Source organism: Anabas testudineus, chromosome 15 (assembly GCF_900324465.2).
Source record: "Anabas testudineus chromosome 15, fAnaTes1.2, whole genome shotgun sequence".
NCBI classification, from domain to species: Eukaryota; Metazoa; Chordata; class Actinopteri; order Anabantiformes; family Anabantidae; genus Anabas; species Anabas testudineus.
The window spans coordinates 6,265,724-6,283,022 of record NC_046624.1 but is presented as its reverse complement, the minus strand read 5'-3'; the positions used below and the strand labels follow the sequence as shown (position 1 = coordinate 6,283,022).

The window sequence follows — 17,299 nt, the reverse complement described above, 5'->3', positions numbered from 1 at the left end:
TGAGACAGTCTTGACCCACATTTGTAGTCACCTTTCTAAAAGCTTGGACGGTTGATGCCAAACACAAATGACTTTGAACGATGAAAGAAGCACATTTACGCCGCAGATAATGACGGGTCTGTACTTATTAGTGGCTCGTGGCCACAGCGAGCGCTCGGCTTTTTACAGTTTGATGTGTGTTTTCCAGGCTGAAGGTAAATGCACTCTGGCATCGCTCACTCCCGAGCTCGCCGTGCCAACGAGGAGGACGGCGTTTTGCTCGTGACCTTCCAGTGTCTCTGTATCTCTTCCTCTCTCGCAGGGGATTGATTGCTTCTCCAGTTAAGCTTTTATTGCTGATGATGGGTCAGTGGGGGATGTTTGTTATTCGGTGCTATACGCCCCCAGTCCCACGCCTAACACTTACCCTCCACACGTCAATATTCTCATGACCCTCTAAAATAACCCCTCTCCTCAGCCACACAGGACATGCCAGACTAATGCAACTTTACATAATCAATACTGTAAATAAAAAAAACAGGGTAGAGATCTGGGCCTGACTTCCTCCCCACCGCCAACCAGCGCCCACTCACCCGGCTTCCTCCACAGAAGAAGCCGATTGAGAATCAATAGCAGCGTTTGCCGCTGCTCAGGGGCTGAAAAGGACAACAGACAAGGACATCTCGGCAAATGAAGATAGTTCAGCAGCCCTGTCTTATCTATTTGTTCCTGTCTCTTTATCTAATTTGGCAGTGAAACAAACGCACGCAGAGAATGCAAGACATGAGCCTTCCCTTTATCCTCACACCTACGACATCGCAGGCTCGCTGAGCTTTTGTCTCTGCTGGATGGGGAAGACTTCAGGCTTTTTCTTCCAGCACTGACCTTTCTGCAAAATGATTTTCCTTTTTTTTTTTTCTTCAGTTTCACCCTTTCTGATTTCAATTGAGGCCAGGCAGGCAGCCAAGCAAGCAGCTTATAAGATGTCGCCCCTCACTAGGTTCACCTAGGAGGGTGGTCACCTGTGACTTGACTGACAGATAGAGACGGCCTGTGGGGACCCGGGAGGCAGATGGGGGAGAGAGATGACTGTCTGCTGCTTTAGTGAATCTCCTGCCCTCCCCTCCCCTCCCTTCCCCTCTCCTCTCCTTTCCTTTCTTTTGTGTTATGTGTGAGATGCAGCTCCCCAGTGAGCGAGAGGGAATTTCAAAGTGCCTGCAGAGGAGAGATGAGCTGCACAGATATGCAGTGCAGGTGAGAGAGCTTATCCTGCTGTTACGCCTCGCAGGCACACATCACAATTGAGATTTCCAAGCTGTCTGGCAAGACCAAAAGCAATACTATTGAATTTTCTTGTTTTTTACCCCCCACCATTCTCTGCGCTTAACACCTGATCAGTGATCAATACTGTGTGTATCTAACTTTCTGATAAAAGTGGAGAGATGGTATTAAGTTATTCACTCATGGACTACATAGAGCAGCCGCTCTGAATAATACATAGACAGTTTCTGTTATTGATGAAGAACTCCCTGCAAAGCTAGAGTCGTTTTTTTTAGTAATCCAACAGAAACACAAACTCTAATCCAGTGTTCAGGGAGGTTCGTAGCTAAAGTTGATACTGACATTTGATATTTTTTTAACTGCATATATATAACTGCACTCGGACCCACACACACACACACACACTCTTACTCTATACAGTAACCCCTCCCTCTGTGCCGCGCCAGCTGTGCTCTGGGCATGCTGAACCCTATTCTGGGTAACATGATCCCGACCAGGGTGGCACTCACAGCGGGGGAGCATCTGCTGTGGGACTGTGGAAGCAGGACAACTGCGTCCCAGTCACATGCTATTATGTGTGATGAGCGACAAATCTGTGCAGCGGTGGACGGCCGGCGCTCCTTTATTCCTTTAAGTGCTGACACAGTCAAATATTAGAAATCAATACAGTTTACATGCCATCTGGTTAGAGGAGACTGTCGACCTATTCAGTTGGGTCTAACATTACTGCTTGTCAGCATCTTTTGTGAGGCTAATGAAACTCCAACATGTCATTGTAGTCTGGGATTGTGGGCGCATGTGCATATTTTCGCCGCAGCTTGTTTTTCCTTTTCACTCTCGACGGCTGACCTCTGCATCAGGCTCTGTCCGCAGATATTTCTCCACATCCCCCTGACGCTAAAGTCATTTGGCACTTCTATTTAGTCACTGGTCGAGCTCCCGATCTCGCTCTCCATAACACACCCTGGAATGGTCCTTCCGTGTGAAACAGGCAACACTTTCGTCTTGTGCCAGCGTGAGCTCCCATCTGCCGTCCTGGCTCTGCATGCACACATGTAGATTAACTACCTCATCTCGCTGCACGCTGCTCGTGGCCAAACCCAGAACTTGTCCACACACACACACACACACACACACACACACACACACGGCCTTCCCAACACTTGTGAAGGCAGCTCTGTTGTGGAGTGGCCTGATGCAGAGGTCAGATGTAGATCAGGAGCCTCCCAGGAGAATGTGAACAAGGTGGAGTGACAAAAAAAAAAACAACAAACATGCTATCTGAAGCTAGAATCAACTCATAGGTGAGCTCAAGGGGAAAAAATGTGTCCAATAAGGACATGGCCAGAACAGCTCTACCCACAATTCACTGCAGCTGCAACCCACCAGCCCCAAAGGACGTGATAGATTGGACCACACTCCAGCAGCTGGGCAGGAGCTTTATGCAGGAAGTAGCAAAACAAATTTAATTGTTTTTCTTCCCACACCCAAAAGGGCTCATAATTAATTATTCAGCCAGTTCTTTGCCGTCCCTGCGGTGAAAGCAACATCTGTCATTTATTTTAAGCATTGCAACTCATAGGGAATCAAGTCACAAACACATTATGGTTTCATGTTTCCATTCAAATGTCTTCGCACACCTGCTGTTTACAAAACAGAGGATGGAAAAAAAAAAATTCATACAGAAAAGGTTGTTATCTTCGTTTTCTCCTGCAGGAGCTCAACGCACCTACTGTCCAAAATGAGCTCTTTGTCTCGTGCCCACAGGTATCAGAGCAGGTATCAGTCAAAGATCTTTACTCCAGTACATCACCAGATGCAGGCATATTACATTTGTAATGGTTCCTTTTGTTCAAACTGCATCTTTTATAAATATCCACATTTGTTTTGTCCTTGGTTTTCTAATTCTACAGCTGTAGAGTTTGTAAAGTAAAAGTTCACTTGGAAGATAAATGTAGGACTGCAAGCACAGATTTATCATATCGAATATCTACTGGATTTTTCAGAGCAAAATCCAGTTTGGATGATCTGTATTTCTTGCATTTATCTTCCAGTTTTGCAAAAAATTTTATTTCATGCTAAATGAAATTTTTCTATTTTCAACATTTGACCTTGGGTTTTTTTTTTATATACTTAAGAATCATGTCAGTGCAGCATTGTGTCACCATTGTGTTTTGGATGAAGCCGAATAAGCTCAACCATGTTCAAGATTGTTGTATGGGAATTGTTCAAAACTGTACAAATATAAAAGCTGCTCAGGTTTATCCTTTGAACTGTGGATCTATTACAAACTTTCATGTTTACCCAAATGTCAAACTTTAGGAGAACCTATAATGCAACTGTTAGGCAGCATACTAAACTTTCAACTATTTAATAATAAGTCTGTTTAAGGAATATGTCAAAAAAGCACAAACATCACTTATTTTTACAACTACATTTATTAAAAAAAATTGAACAAAAAAAACGCAAAAAAAAGCAACCAGTGTCCCACCAGTGAAGGGACATTTTACGCTGAGAGACATATTTAAAAGCATACAAACCGGCAAACTGTAATCTAGCAGCATCCAAATGTTGGAATCTCCAAAATGATCATTTATATATTTAAATATATATAGTTTTTTTTGCCCTGGCAAGCTACACACTTTACAACATACACAGAGCTTTATCTCTCCTTAGTGCAGAAAAAAACAACAACGAAAAAAAAAAACCATACCCTTAATAAAATAAACAACTTTAGGTTAAATAAGCTTAAATAATAGTGTTAAATACAAGACACTTCTGTGGCAGATATGTACAGGAATAAACACATTTGGCATTGTAAGTGTGGTTCACTGGCGCTTGCTCTAATGCTCTAGAAACCACTGCATAAGAACACATTTTGCTGTGATAAACCACGCACACGCACGCACACACGCGCGCGCACACACACGCACATGCACAGACACACACGATTTGATATCAGTGAGCCACAGACAAGGCATGTGTTTATAAAAAGAGAACTAAAAGCAAAGACAAACAATCCATTTACAACCAAGAGTTTTAGGCACAGTCTCTTCCTGTCTTATAAATACATGTCGAATAACAACTGCTTCTCAACAGGAACGCTTCACGTTTGTGCTAACTCCTTTTTTGTTTTAAACACAGTTTCATAACTACCACTTCATTATTGCTAGGACATGGTGACAGTGAATGGAAACTACTGACAAACGTGTGTAGGGAAAAGCACCTTTAAACATCAAAATTACTGCAGTGTGACCTGACATTACAACACTGTGGAAAACAAAAAAGTGGAATTACTTCAAATAAAATAAATAAAATAAACGAAAAAAAGGCCCAAAACACAAACCGTTGCAACTTCGGGAATCAGAAAGCCAGAGAAAACAAAAGGGTCTCAGTTGAGCTACATTCATTTTTCCCCCACAGTACGTTTCAAGACTGCCACATGTGGATTCCTCTTGGTGCAAGGAGACACTAAGTACCACTTCATTATGTCCAGTACATTCCTCCCTTCCTCCCCCCGCCTCGATTCACCCTCTCTAACTTTCCCGTGTCCGTGAAGGCCGGCACAGAAACAGCTGTGTGACAGTGTGCGCAGTACGATACAGTACAGCTGAGTATACAGTACAGTAGACTGACGTGACATACGTAGGTAGATTATATGTTAACTACAGTAAATGAGCTTTACATTCCACTACTGTAAGAAGATCCCTGGAACTCAGGCAGGGCCCCCGGGGTGGGCTGCCTTTCTCAGTTCCTCTCCAGCGCCAGAGATAAGGTTTCCCAAAAATCTTGTTTGCCAAAATATAGAGACCTTCAGAAACTGCATTACAGACAGAGGAGGCTTCCAAAACTAAGGTCCAGATCATGATTCCAAGTCTCTGCACACAGGCCGGCACTACAGCCTCCTAAGCTGGGATGTTTTAGGGAGTCTTGATTACTCTCGGGAGCAGTAATGGTTAGTTTTAAAATTTGTTTGCCAGTGGCTCATCTAGGATTCTTAAGTAGGAGTTGAGAGGGTGCCCAGGAGGAGCGAAGGCCACCCCCCCCTTTCTGTGTCTCTCTCTCTCTCTCTCTCTCTCAGGGTTTCTTGTCGATAGTGTGAAAGAACCACTCTGTGAACTTCCTGAGCTGAGCTGCTGCTGTCTGGCTCTCCTCCTGCAGTCGCATGTTGTCCTGTCTGAGGTGTTGCACCTCCTCCTGCAACATTGCCTTATCCTCTTTCTCCTGAACACACAGAGACAGACACACAATAAACATGAGCACATGAGGCAAAAAAAAAAAAAAAAAAAGGCTTGATAAAAGCTCTGTTATTACAACAACATCTGCCTTTCATCAGCGGTGTGTAAATGTGAGACATTAACGTGGCATAGCAGCCTTCTCCCTGTTCCAATGGAAGTGCATTTCCTCTCTCCATTTTAAGCACATTAGTTGAGGTGGGGAAATGTTGGGCTGGGACACAATAAGGAAAGGAAGCAGGATATTGAATTAAGGGGACGAGTTTGTATTACACAGACTTCGGGGCATGCATTACTCAGCTTCTATTCTCCTGAGCTGTGTGACACAGACGTGCACCGCTCGCTGACGTGGAAAAGAACAGCAAAAAGGTGATGAAAGCATGATTGCAAGATCAGCTTGATATCTGTGAACTTACCTTTCTGAGGTCATTCTGCAGCTGCCTGAGGATCACCTCCAATTGGTTGACTTTGCCAGTTAGGGTGGAGGGGGAGCTGCTGTTGGGGGACACAGAAGATGATCAATAAATGTGCCAGGCCATTTGTTTTAGAAATAACAGTTATTCTCTTACTTTAGCTAGGTCAGTTAGCTAGATATAGACGTGACAACAAATACACAACCTTCCCAACTCTTAGATACTGAATACAGCTCTTATGAGAGTTTCCTGCACTTTGCTTTAACATGTGCATAAATCCACAGCTTGAGGCGTGTTGTTCCAAATGAGGGTTGCTAAGTTATGATGCCGCAGTCCCTGTTTGGGGGTGGGGCTGAGCAAAGAGTCAGTTATTATCTTGCTACTGGAGCGTTGGTGCTGTGAGTTTGTGTTTGTCGGTAAAGCCTACTCTGCTTCCAGCGCTGCTCCCTCCGCCTCCACCACGCGTCTGGTCAGCTCTCTTGAGATCTGCAGAGCCTCGGCCCGCTGCATGTCCGTCATGGTGCAGAAAGATGCCACGCGCTGGTCTGCAGACAGAACAGGTGAAGTAACGGGTCACAATCTGACCTTACCATTAAAAACAGGAAGTATGTTAAGCAGCGTAGTTCATGGTGTCAACATGCGGCTAAAATAGAGCAGGAGAACACACGCACGCAAGCACACGCACGCAAGCACACACACACACACGCGCGATCCTGACAGGATGAGATGATTCATTCATGATTTGTATGAATGAATGGCTCTGGCTTGTGGAGCAGTCCCTCCCACATTAGACATCTTGAACCAAACAATAGGGAACAAGGTGTTAAACGGACAATTTCTAGACCACTGCAGATAAACTTAGTCCCTTGGGTGTTGCTGCGGTGCCCTCACCCTTCCGAGTTTCCTCTGACAGCTGTTTGGCTCATAATGGTCTGAATCCCAGAGAGCTGTAAAGCAGCAGTCATGCTTGTTTTACCATATCAGGCCCTTAAGCTTGCTCAAAGCTCCACGGAAAACCCAAACTTGGCATGTTACGCTTGGGGACTGCTCAGTTTTGAGGCGTAATGCTCTTTTCTTTAGAAACCACTCTCTCTCAAGCCCTTGGTCTGAGACTAAAGATAGGAGGATCTGCATATTCATAGAAAAGATTAGGGAAACCCTTCTATTAATTTAGCCCCCAAATGAAAGCTAATCCACTCCAAGACAAAAGCTGAACGAGCCCAGAGTTGGTTGTTCAGATGAGCCAGGAAAGGGAGACCAAGCTTTCATTTACATATGAATGAACATTTTCCTCATATTTGATGGCTGCATCAGAAAGATTAAAGACTTCTATGAAAGCTGTGACGGACGCAGGAAAGCAGCTTGTCAGTTTTTGCGTGAGCTGGTGTCCAGATTTAGTGAGGAAACGGCTAAAAAAAAAAAATCAAACAAGAACAGATTACACTGAAGAGAAAACACATAACTATCTTTGTGCTTGCTAATACTGTGCTGTGAGGGAATATTAAAACACATGCATGTTGACAAAGAGAGCTTCGGTGATTGGACCAAAAGCCTTTTATTGCTGGAGTTTACCAAAGCTCATTCGAATTCCATTTGCTTCTACTTTCAAAAGTCAGAGAGCAGTGTTTTCTTTTTTTGGGGGGACGAGTGCTTCAAGCCAATTCAAACCATCTTTTTGCATCACGGATATGACTAGTCTCCCAGGATCCACATAACCAATGTTATGAATGCTATAAATGCTTTACATCTCAGCCAACTGCCATGTCCCCTGGCTCTAAACAGAGTTGGTTAAACATACATGACACAATGGCAGCCTGGAGCCACTTTCTGCTCAGCAACAAGGCTCCAGTTTACACAGTGCTTTTCTGGGCAAGCCAAGCTGCCGTGACAACTGCCTTCTTGCTGCCAGTCAGACTCTGGATCATCTTCACTGATTCCACTCTTATTAAATGATATGCTGGGGGCTGTGCAGCAAGAAACATATTAAAGAAGGAAAGAGACGATTCATTAATTATGACAAATGAATGGTCACATGATAAGTTGCCTGCTCACTGGTCTCAGGGTCAGATGGCGGTCGAGTGGGGGGAAAAAAAAGGAAACCTCATGGCACATTAGAGCTTCCGTGATAGATGGAAAATACACTGACATGAGAGTGGTCAAAAAAGTACTTAAACTATAAAAAAAGAAAAAAGGTAGAATAAAAGTGATGATGCTGATCATGAAGTGGCCGATACATGTCAGTGCTAATTAACTGGAAATAAAGTGAGACTGGCTGAAACGACAGCTTTCAGCTTTTACTGTCAATGGTGACGGGAACATATTGTTCAGTGTTTTGAAAGCTACATACTGCAAGTCCTCATAAATGTATCAAACCGCTTGATTGTTCAATCACTTGTTCTGCAAATACTGCAAATGGTCTAATGCAGCACTTCAGCATATTAGAAGCAGCAGCTCACCTTAAAAAAAATATTTCTATTCCTAAGAGAATCTGCCATTTGGCACCTGATGTCTCTCTTAATTTTGTAGAAAGAGAAATATAACATAATCCAGTGTCCCATATTCAGACTTTAATGGACTTTAAGGCCAGAGAGAAGCTGAAATTATCTCAAACTACCAACCCATCACTATGAGGACTCTCCCTGAGTGGAGACTTGCTGGTTTTATGCTGTGAAAATTGTCTCCATGTCTGTGCTGGGAAATTATGGTTCTTTTTCCCCAGCTACAATTCTTAATGGGAGGCGCAAAAAGCACAAGGATTCCCAAAAGTCACCTCCTACAGCACTTCAGGAGACTCCTGGAGACACTAAAAGAAACACAAACACACAGTGCACACAAACCTACACATGCAAGCAAGTGAGCACCTGCTGATTAGGCACACGCACACACGCTAAGCAGTCAGGAGGAGGAGGAGGAGGAGGGAGGAAGGTTACACAAGGTGCCAGCAGCTTCAGCCAGGCTGGTTACCTTCAAAGGCTCGTGCTGCATCAACCAGGTGAGACCAGTCCAGGCCTGAGGCAGTGTCTGGGAGGGGCATGAGGCCTGGGTCGCTGAACTTGGACCTGTCCGCCAAGGAGCCGTCAGAGAACCAAAACTCATCTGCAGAGACAGGCAGGCACTCCGATCAGTGTCTGGCCTGAGTTTAGGGCTAAGCTCTGAGTCGCTCATCAGTTTGCATCAGACAACAGAAGTTGGGAGAGGAAAAAAAGGTGTAGAAAGGGGGACGCAGGGAGTTTATTTGAACTCATAACTCCTACAAAAGGAACATCTATATAAAGGGACACTTAACTAAGTCAAGACCTGCACATCACAACACCTGCAGTGTCTTGTCTAGGTGCTCCCACCCAGTCATACCTTCAACTCCAACTTCAAGTCTAGCTCTATGAACCTAAATAACAAAACCTCCCAAAGGCTGCGGACAATTTAACTTTGAAAAGAAGAGTTTGGTGTATATGTATGCTAGTGTCACTTCTCTGCATAGCACTTGCAAGGTGCTGTCTGAGGGGTGATAAATGACTTGTCTAAGTGAATGTCTTCGTGTTTCAATCAATCTCTTTCCCTCCCCTCTGTTTCTCCCTCGCTGCACTCCTTCCCTCTCAGCCCTGAAAGACAAGGAACGCAAAAAAAAACATGCTCCCATTCTGCAGAGAGGCATTTAGAAAAGCATGAGTGGAGAAGCAGAGAGGAGACAGAGAGAGCTTGAGTTGATGCTGACACTTTCCTTTCAATTCATCCAGCGTCTGGGAGTTTGAGTGATTCACTGTTTACCAAATTGAGCTGTTTCTGTAAAGAAAGAGAGCGCCTGTGTTCTGAGCTACCCTTCAAAACAATCAGGAATCCATCAGGTTGACAGCCAGAAGAGGCTAAAGAGAGAAATATCTTTCCAAAAGCCATTTTCTAACAACGGCAGCTGGAGACGGGTGAGGAACGGTATGGAAATGAGACAGGAGGGGACACAGAGGGGAGGCAGGCAGGGACTGATGAGTGAATGAAACATTATGGATGACAGAAATCGTGACACTTCTGATGAAAAAAAAAGAAGAAAAAAAAAGTAGGCATGTTCATGTCAGAGATCTTAAAGGCTTGCAGAGGCACAGGCAGGACACATCACACCTCTCATCACTAATCCACATTCATTGGGAGAACAGCAGAGAGGGGAATACTAGCCAACAGTGACAGGTGTCTGCTTAATGCAGACGGAGAGGCGGGCTGCTTGCAAGTTGCTCGCCACTTCGCCCGGTTCCAATTAGTTTGCTATATTGAGGAGTGACTCTGGAGTGTGTACCCAGTTGTACTAATGATATTGGTAGGACACAAGAGGCTCTTCAGTCTTATCCAGATGATCTCATACAGAGGAATAATAATCCAAGAATAACACACAGAGAAAGTCAACATTAGTTTTCGAGTCACTAAGAGGCATTTTAATAAGACGCTGCAGAGCTTCATTTGTTTTCTTTAAAGCAGCATCTCTGCACTGTCCTTTGTTCTGTCAAGTACGGTACATTTAGGCGTTTCCTCGGCAGCAGCTAGCAAAGTGAGAGCTTCACTGTACTTACTCCTTAGGTTGGATGCTCCCTGGTGGTGGATCATGCGAGGAGGCAACGTGCTGTGGTAAGGTGGGGTGGTGCTGAACAGAATGTCATTAGGCAGGGCCTGGTCCAGCATTGAGCTGTGTGAGCTGGTATATGATGAGCCTTTACGGTTACTGCAAACACTCTCATCAGATAGCGTCCGGTAAAGGGAACGTCTCGGTGACAAACTGCCCACTGCTGACACCTGAGAGACAGAAAACAATTTGTCATGAGACAGTCACAACAATGCCAACAGTGGGGCTGAATGACCCCAAAAGCACCTTCCCTGCGCTTTGCCTTTTCACAGCACAGTGGATTTACACGAGTGGACAGCTGGGTAGGTAAGGAGGGAACATCATGGTGCAGTGTCAGGAATCAATTACAGTCTTTGCTCTCAGGAAAATGCAGATGGATTGAGCACAGCTGGAGGGTGTCTGGCAGAATGGGAGACAGGGGACAGAGCATGTGGAGGTGGTGACAGAGGTCACCGTGCTGAGGCAGTCAATGGTCACTTAGCTTAATGTGAGAAACTACAGACAAACAACACTTTTTTAGTGTGGTGCATTTCCCAAAAATGTGGCCATGGTGACTTGGAGGCAGACCCATATGCAGTTGGGCTTATCTGCCAGATCAGAATTTCTTTTGTTTTCTTTTCTTTTTGCTGAATGACTCAGAGACAAGTGTTTAAAATGGTTCATGTAGAAATCGTGCTTATTTGGACAGCTGTTGGTGGCTTGACCATACGCAGATTGTTTTGGGCGAATCCTTGTTTCCCTCAAAAGGGAGGAAAATTACACAGGATACTACTGAAGAGATACTAGAGTTGCATGTCCATGGCCAGAATTTTGACAGAGATCTCCTGTTAAAACACACAAAACCACAAAGAGCGATTCCATCCATCACTGTTGCATTTAGTTTAAATAAATTTTCCAGGAGTGACAAATGTAGCCACAAATGATATGCAGGGCAGTTGGCCAGATGGGTGATTGTATTCCTTTGGCTTCCCAGCTGTAACCAACACTAGACTGGTATCCCCGCAAGTCAACACCCAGCCATCTCTATTTCAAAGACAGATCTCCCACAAATCCCACGGTGAGAATTTACTAAACATCCAGTTCATCTTTAAAGTGGAGATATATACAGCATACTGGAATTCAAAGCAGCATACATGTACAACCTCCAAAAACCATCTCAGAGGCTTTAACTTAACAAGGTTGTCTCTTATTGCAACTTTTTCCACCCGATTTTACAAGATTAGACCCCATAAGGTTCTCAGTCATCAAAACAACTTTAAACAGAATCTGCCGCTCTTTCATATAAAGCAAAAATAGCCCAGATTTAGAGCTCAAATAAACGGAGTCACGGCAAATGAAACCATCTGCAATAGGGCTTAATGTTTTTCAGAAGCCATCTATTTATTCCATCTAAGGCATCAAACATGGCTCTCTGAATCTCGCATCTTGGCACTGCTTAACTGTACCTGCTGTGCACATTTTGCAGAAAATACTGCGTTAATCAAAAAGATTATTGACTATTTCAGCGTGTCTATATCCACCTCAGCTGGTAGCAGTCATCCTGACTTGGGCTGTTGTGTCTTTTAACTCCTTTGTACAACAACAGTGCTCTTATCAGTCGGCAGCAGTGACACATCCACCTAGATTTTTCCTGATTTCCCTGACTTTGTTCCTTGCTGCCCGCTCCAAACAAAGACAACTACCAGCTCTGGAACACTTTGACATGCCACTTGGGAGGATGTGTTGGACAACCACCTATTCAGATGCTTTTTTTCTTTCCCACAGGAGGTTCAAAAGAGGAACTTTGTGGGAGAATAAGCTGCGAACGGCCTTCCCTTTTACGTCAGCCACACAATAGTCTGTCTGTCTGTGGAAGGGCGTCCCAGCGGACACGGCGGCTGGCAAGGAAAATCTCTCTGCACCTGCTCACCCACACAAAGAATGGCGTCAGGTGACTGGCGGAAGTGACACATGCATTAACCTTTACCATATACATTATGTTAATTACGTTAGAAGATTAAACAAGTCAGATTGTATTAAATTAGAAATAAATCAACGATGTTTCCAACATTGTCAATAATTTAATTTGATTCCTTTAAGTGCCAGCCCATGACTTAAAACATGCAGTTCTGGTGAAGCGGCTGCAGAAAAGAAGTTATTTGTTCACTGGGATCAGATGTGTATATGGTTGGAGTGCCTGGCTCTGTGCCCTCTTTCATGCATCTCTCTCCCAGATTGCTTTTCCACAGATTGCATTATCAGACTGAGTCCCAACAGAGTGAGCCTACAACAAAGATCATACTACTCTTTGAATCCAACAAAAAAAAAAAAAAAGCTGTGCACCTTTGCACTGGTTACCACACTTTCCCTCTCTGCAAGAAACAAAATAGAATCAAATGAAGGAAAATCACAGCATAGACCTGATATGCCTGCTTTCATTTAGGACCAGCACTAAGGCTGCCTGTCCTGTAAGAACCATATTTTGTACACTGTAAGCCCAGTGCACAACAACAAGACAAACTAATAAGTGCAATGAGCTGCTTCATGTGAGAGACACCGCCTGTGTGTGCCAAAGGACATGCTTGTCTACTCCAGGGATAAAGTGCATTTGTATTAGAACTGAGCAGCATCCAAAAATAACCCATCTGTATGTCTCCAGGGTCCCTCCTGGTAGATAATGGATGGGGAATGGGGGACAGTGCAGAGAACTCAAGATGCAATTAATAGAGTCTGCAAGACCCAGGAACATAAAACATCAATGCAATCTCTACAACACCCCGCCTTTAATCCATGACATCCCGACTGAGCAAACTCAGTGCCCATTAGAAATTAAATTAAGCACACACTCTCTGCCAGTCAATGGGGACAGAAAAGGTTTTGTTGTCAGGAGAGACGAGCCCTATCTGTTGTGATGCTCAGCAGAGGAGCCAGCTGATAGGCGGCAGATGTTGGTCCCGCTTTTGCTTCTCAGCAAGATGATATTGGTTCCGGTTCTGGCCTTGCAGATATAGGGTTTGCAATTGAGCCTTTTCATGTAATCCTGCTATCAATCATGACTTTATAGTTTTGACAGGTTCTATGGTTCTATGTCTATGTGTTGAACAGAAAGTCACAATTGTCATGTTAAGGTTAGTTAGTCAAAATAGTCTCACCTTCCGACTCCTTTCCTCTCCTGGAGGACTGTCAGGCAGCATCATTTTAAGATATTCTTCTTTTGAAAGTCTCTGCAGTGATTTTCCATCCCGTTCAGCAGCCTGGAGCCTGCAGGCAGCCTCCTGTGCATACAGCTGCCTGTAGATGATACAGAGAGCACAGAACTCATCAGAAGGGTCATGCCAGACACATCCTGCGAGGGAGGCCTTAGGGTTGTCACAGCTCGGGTTCAGAGGTGGCCCCAACTATTTAGAAAATAATGTCAGTATCACACAAAGGGTTTGGGTGGATCTGTCCTGGCATGCAAACATTACGGTAACAGGACATTGAGCTAGGGAAGAAAATGTATGTCTAATTCTTCCCTGTCCCATCACACTGCCAAACCCATAATTAAAGAGACTGAAGAATACAACCAAACACTGTAAAAGGTAGAAAACAGGAGGGAAAACAGGGTTTTGAACAGAAATTGCATCCAGAGACAGGTACAAACCACAGTTGCTAGAGGAGTATTCAGACAACAGCAGAGGAAGACATGGCAACTAGTAGACATGGTTGAGTGAAGGGCCCAGAAGAGGTGACACGTTGTTTTTAGGAGGCAGGTGGTTGTCAGGATAATATTTTCTGAATATTTAAATAGTTCTGGAGGTTATGGATGTTTAGAGAGGAGGATATGGTGCAAAGTGACTGACCTGCCTGGTCAAGTTGTGTGGCTGTGAGACCTCTGCTTTAAGTGAGCAGCCTGTGAGCATGATACACCGAGTGCTGTTGGCAGGGCGCTACATGGCCACAGGGGGCTATGCTAGACAGCGAGAAGATGGGACAGCCTGGTTGCAATGGTTACCTAGAGACACTATTGCTACGGCAGCAACCAAGCCCTAAATACATAGATTGCAAATGCTGATGTGCGATTGCCAGATGCATTCTGACTGAACAAGAAAATCAAAAACAACTGCTCTATTCTGAAGGCTTCCTATGCTTTTGTTTGTCGACTTAGTGCTTAACCAATTTGCCCTTACGTGATTGATCCATGATTACTGGAAAACAAAGTCCAGATCTTTGAAATTTGAGGTCATTCTACCATGAGCCAGCATCTTTGCGTAACAAATCAGCAGCAGATTCTGACTATGGGTGTGAAAGAAAGGATTGTTTACATCCACCTGCTTTTGCACATTTTAGAACTGGTTAAATTGGCTGTTTTAGGCCTCGCTGAGGCAGAAAGACTTGCCATATCAAAAAAGGCATTACTGTCATGCTATCAATTACTGTTGAATCCCACTTCACCAGAAAGACTAAAAAGGACAGAAAGAACAGGTGTGTACCAGTACAACACCCCTGATTTACACACATTCTTCAGAAATTCATTAATTTTAAGAGGGAATGAAAGGCCATGATATGTCTGTGCTTGATGGTGTTTTTATTTGCATATAAGTAGTAGATGTAAACTAAAATATATTGGAACAGGAAGAAGTGTGGCTGAACAATACACAGCGGTAGGATTCTGTAGGAGATCCAGGAGAAATGTCACAGTCACTAATGCACGGCTGGATACCCTCCACTCTCAGCACATGCCACATGACAGGACTATCATTTAGATCTGCCATGACAGAAGAGTAGGGTGGTGGTCTGGGACAAAGGGTGGGCGGTGGTGTGTGGGGAAACAGGCTGGGTCAGATCAGGGCCACAAGGTTGACATTGACTGACTGTGTACCTTGAACGCTCAGACAGCATTTTAAGAAGGAAGGCTAACAAGCTCTCGGCTCCTCTGGAACAAGAAGAAGAAGCAAGCGAGAAACTGCCTGGGGTTAGGAGCATTGTTACACATCCTGCATTACATACAGTGTTAAAGCAAATGAGAAAACTTTTTTAGAAAGAGGGAAGAGAAACTTCATTATGTTAGAACAATATCTGTGAGTAATATTAGGCCATTTATCATGAGGCACTGTTATGTAAGATGAAATAAAACTGAAGGAATATATAAACAAACAAAGGCAAAGGTAACTGAATTACAGAGCTTTTTCATAAGTCGGCAGAAGATGACTTCAGTGCATGCAATCAATCACACAGCCCTTAAGTGGCAAATTTCACAGTCTAAATGAAATGATTTGGGAACTAAAGCCAGGGTTTCATCCAGGGCAAATCACATATTCTGTCCTCCAAAATATGCCCCAAGCCTGCACACAAACACTTCAAACAAGGACACACACACACACACACACACACACACACACACACACGCATGCACACACTCACGCCATCAAAGCTGTGTTTCAATTTCACCATCAATGGCTCTCTGTTCTCTACAGCAAAGCATTTAATCATCACACAGATCCAGTCAGTCGCCACTGCTCACATAAAGGGTGAGGAGACTACACGTTCTCAACCTGGCTGAGCGACTCCATACATTAGTCCTCCTTTGTAATATCCCTGCTATCTATTCTGTTACCGGTGTCCTTGGCGACAGCAGTGTGTTGCTGCGCGTGGATCACTGCTTGGCTCCCAGCAGAGATGCTGATCTGGTCGAGGCTCAGCTTGGCAGTCCTATGGGACCCAGCTTCACTAGAATGATCAATAACTACAAGTGACATGTGCCAAGTGTATTATGTCCGCAGCTTCATCGAGCTTATTTATTTTGTGGCTGTCGGCTTCAATCAGGGCCAGTTTATGCACACTGGGTGGGCTGGGCTGGGATCAGAAGAGCACTTGTACTAGAATGAATCTTGCTCAAGTGCCACAGTAAGTCTGAGAGGAAACAGCCAGTGAGCGTGATTAAAAAGTGTGTCATCTAGCTTTGCATGATAAATAGTGCTGAACCAAACTGCGTTTACTTTTTTATGTTGTTGCAGTATAAGAGCACATTCAGTGGTGTTCTCAAAAATGATTTCTCTTCTTTCACCCACACTCACCCACACTCTGAAATGTTGGGAGGTCCCTCAGTGCAGTGGGCATCATCATCATTATCATCAGTCGTCTTCATGCCCACTGGGAGTTTGCAACCAGGCTGTGGCCGTGTCTGTCCACAGGCCTCTGAGCTATCCCCGGGCCCCGGCTCTGGCCCTGAGCTGCTGGTCTGAGGGATGGTGTACACCTTGGAGGAGTCAGCGGACATACAGTATCTGGCACCACGCGCTAGAGGACTGCCAGAGTGATGTGAGCCACTGATCAGCAAAAACAAAACAAACAAACAAAAAAAAAAAGCATAATGTAACTCAAATGTGACCACAAAATGGATGACTAAATAAACTGAGAAAAAAACAACTCATAAAATTAAGATAACATTAACAATGTAAAAATGAGTAAGGCTCCCAAAAATATGGCGAGGTCAGATGATTAGAAATGATGATTGAACTCTAAATTATCTGCTGCTGTTTAGGCAGGATAATGATCTTTTCTCTACATAATACCCAATGTATTCAAGCTAGTTCCCCTTTAGCCTGCATTGTAAGATGACTCACCTTCAGTCTATCATATGACTATTCCTGTTGAGCTTTGTCCTTTCAATATTTAGTCAAATATCAACTGACAAACCAGATTAAAGGGTCAGTGCATTACATTCACATATTTTTTCCACTTATTCTCCCATGCAGACAGTTTCTATTTGCCAATGTTTTAAAATGCCTACTGCTGAAAAGGGTAAATGGGAAAATGTTTTGTGATCT

General features: G+C 44.1%; 1 protein-coding gene across 3 annotated transcripts in view; it reads right to left on the bottom strand.

Moving 5' to 3' along the window:
• Positions 1-3,733: 3,733 nt before the first annotated feature.
• LOC113158955 (signal-induced proliferation-associated 1-like protein 2) overlaps positions 3,734-17,299 on the bottom strand; it is a 73,717-nt gene continuing 60,151 nt past the window's right edge. For 2 of the 3 annotated variants that reach the window (XM_026355359.1, XM_026355358.1), the window contains 7 exons: positions 16,547-16,798; positions 13,643-13,781; positions 10,462-10,681; positions 8,873-9,004; positions 6,336-6,453; positions 5,912-5,990; positions 3,734-5,484 (listed from right to left, as the gene is read on the bottom strand). In XM_026355359.1, coding sequence (XP_026211144.1) covers positions 5,338-5,484; positions 5,912-5,990; positions 6,336-6,453; positions 8,873-9,004; positions 10,462-10,681; positions 13,643-13,781; positions 16,547-16,798 — 1,087 coding nt within the window. In that variant the 3' untranslated portion in view covers positions 3,734-5,337. The remainder of the gene's footprint in view (positions 5,485-5,911; positions 5,991-6,335; positions 6,454-8,872; positions 9,005-10,461; positions 10,682-13,642; positions 13,782-16,546; positions 16,799-17,299) is intronic. The other variant, XM_026355360.1, reaches the window with a different exon arrangement.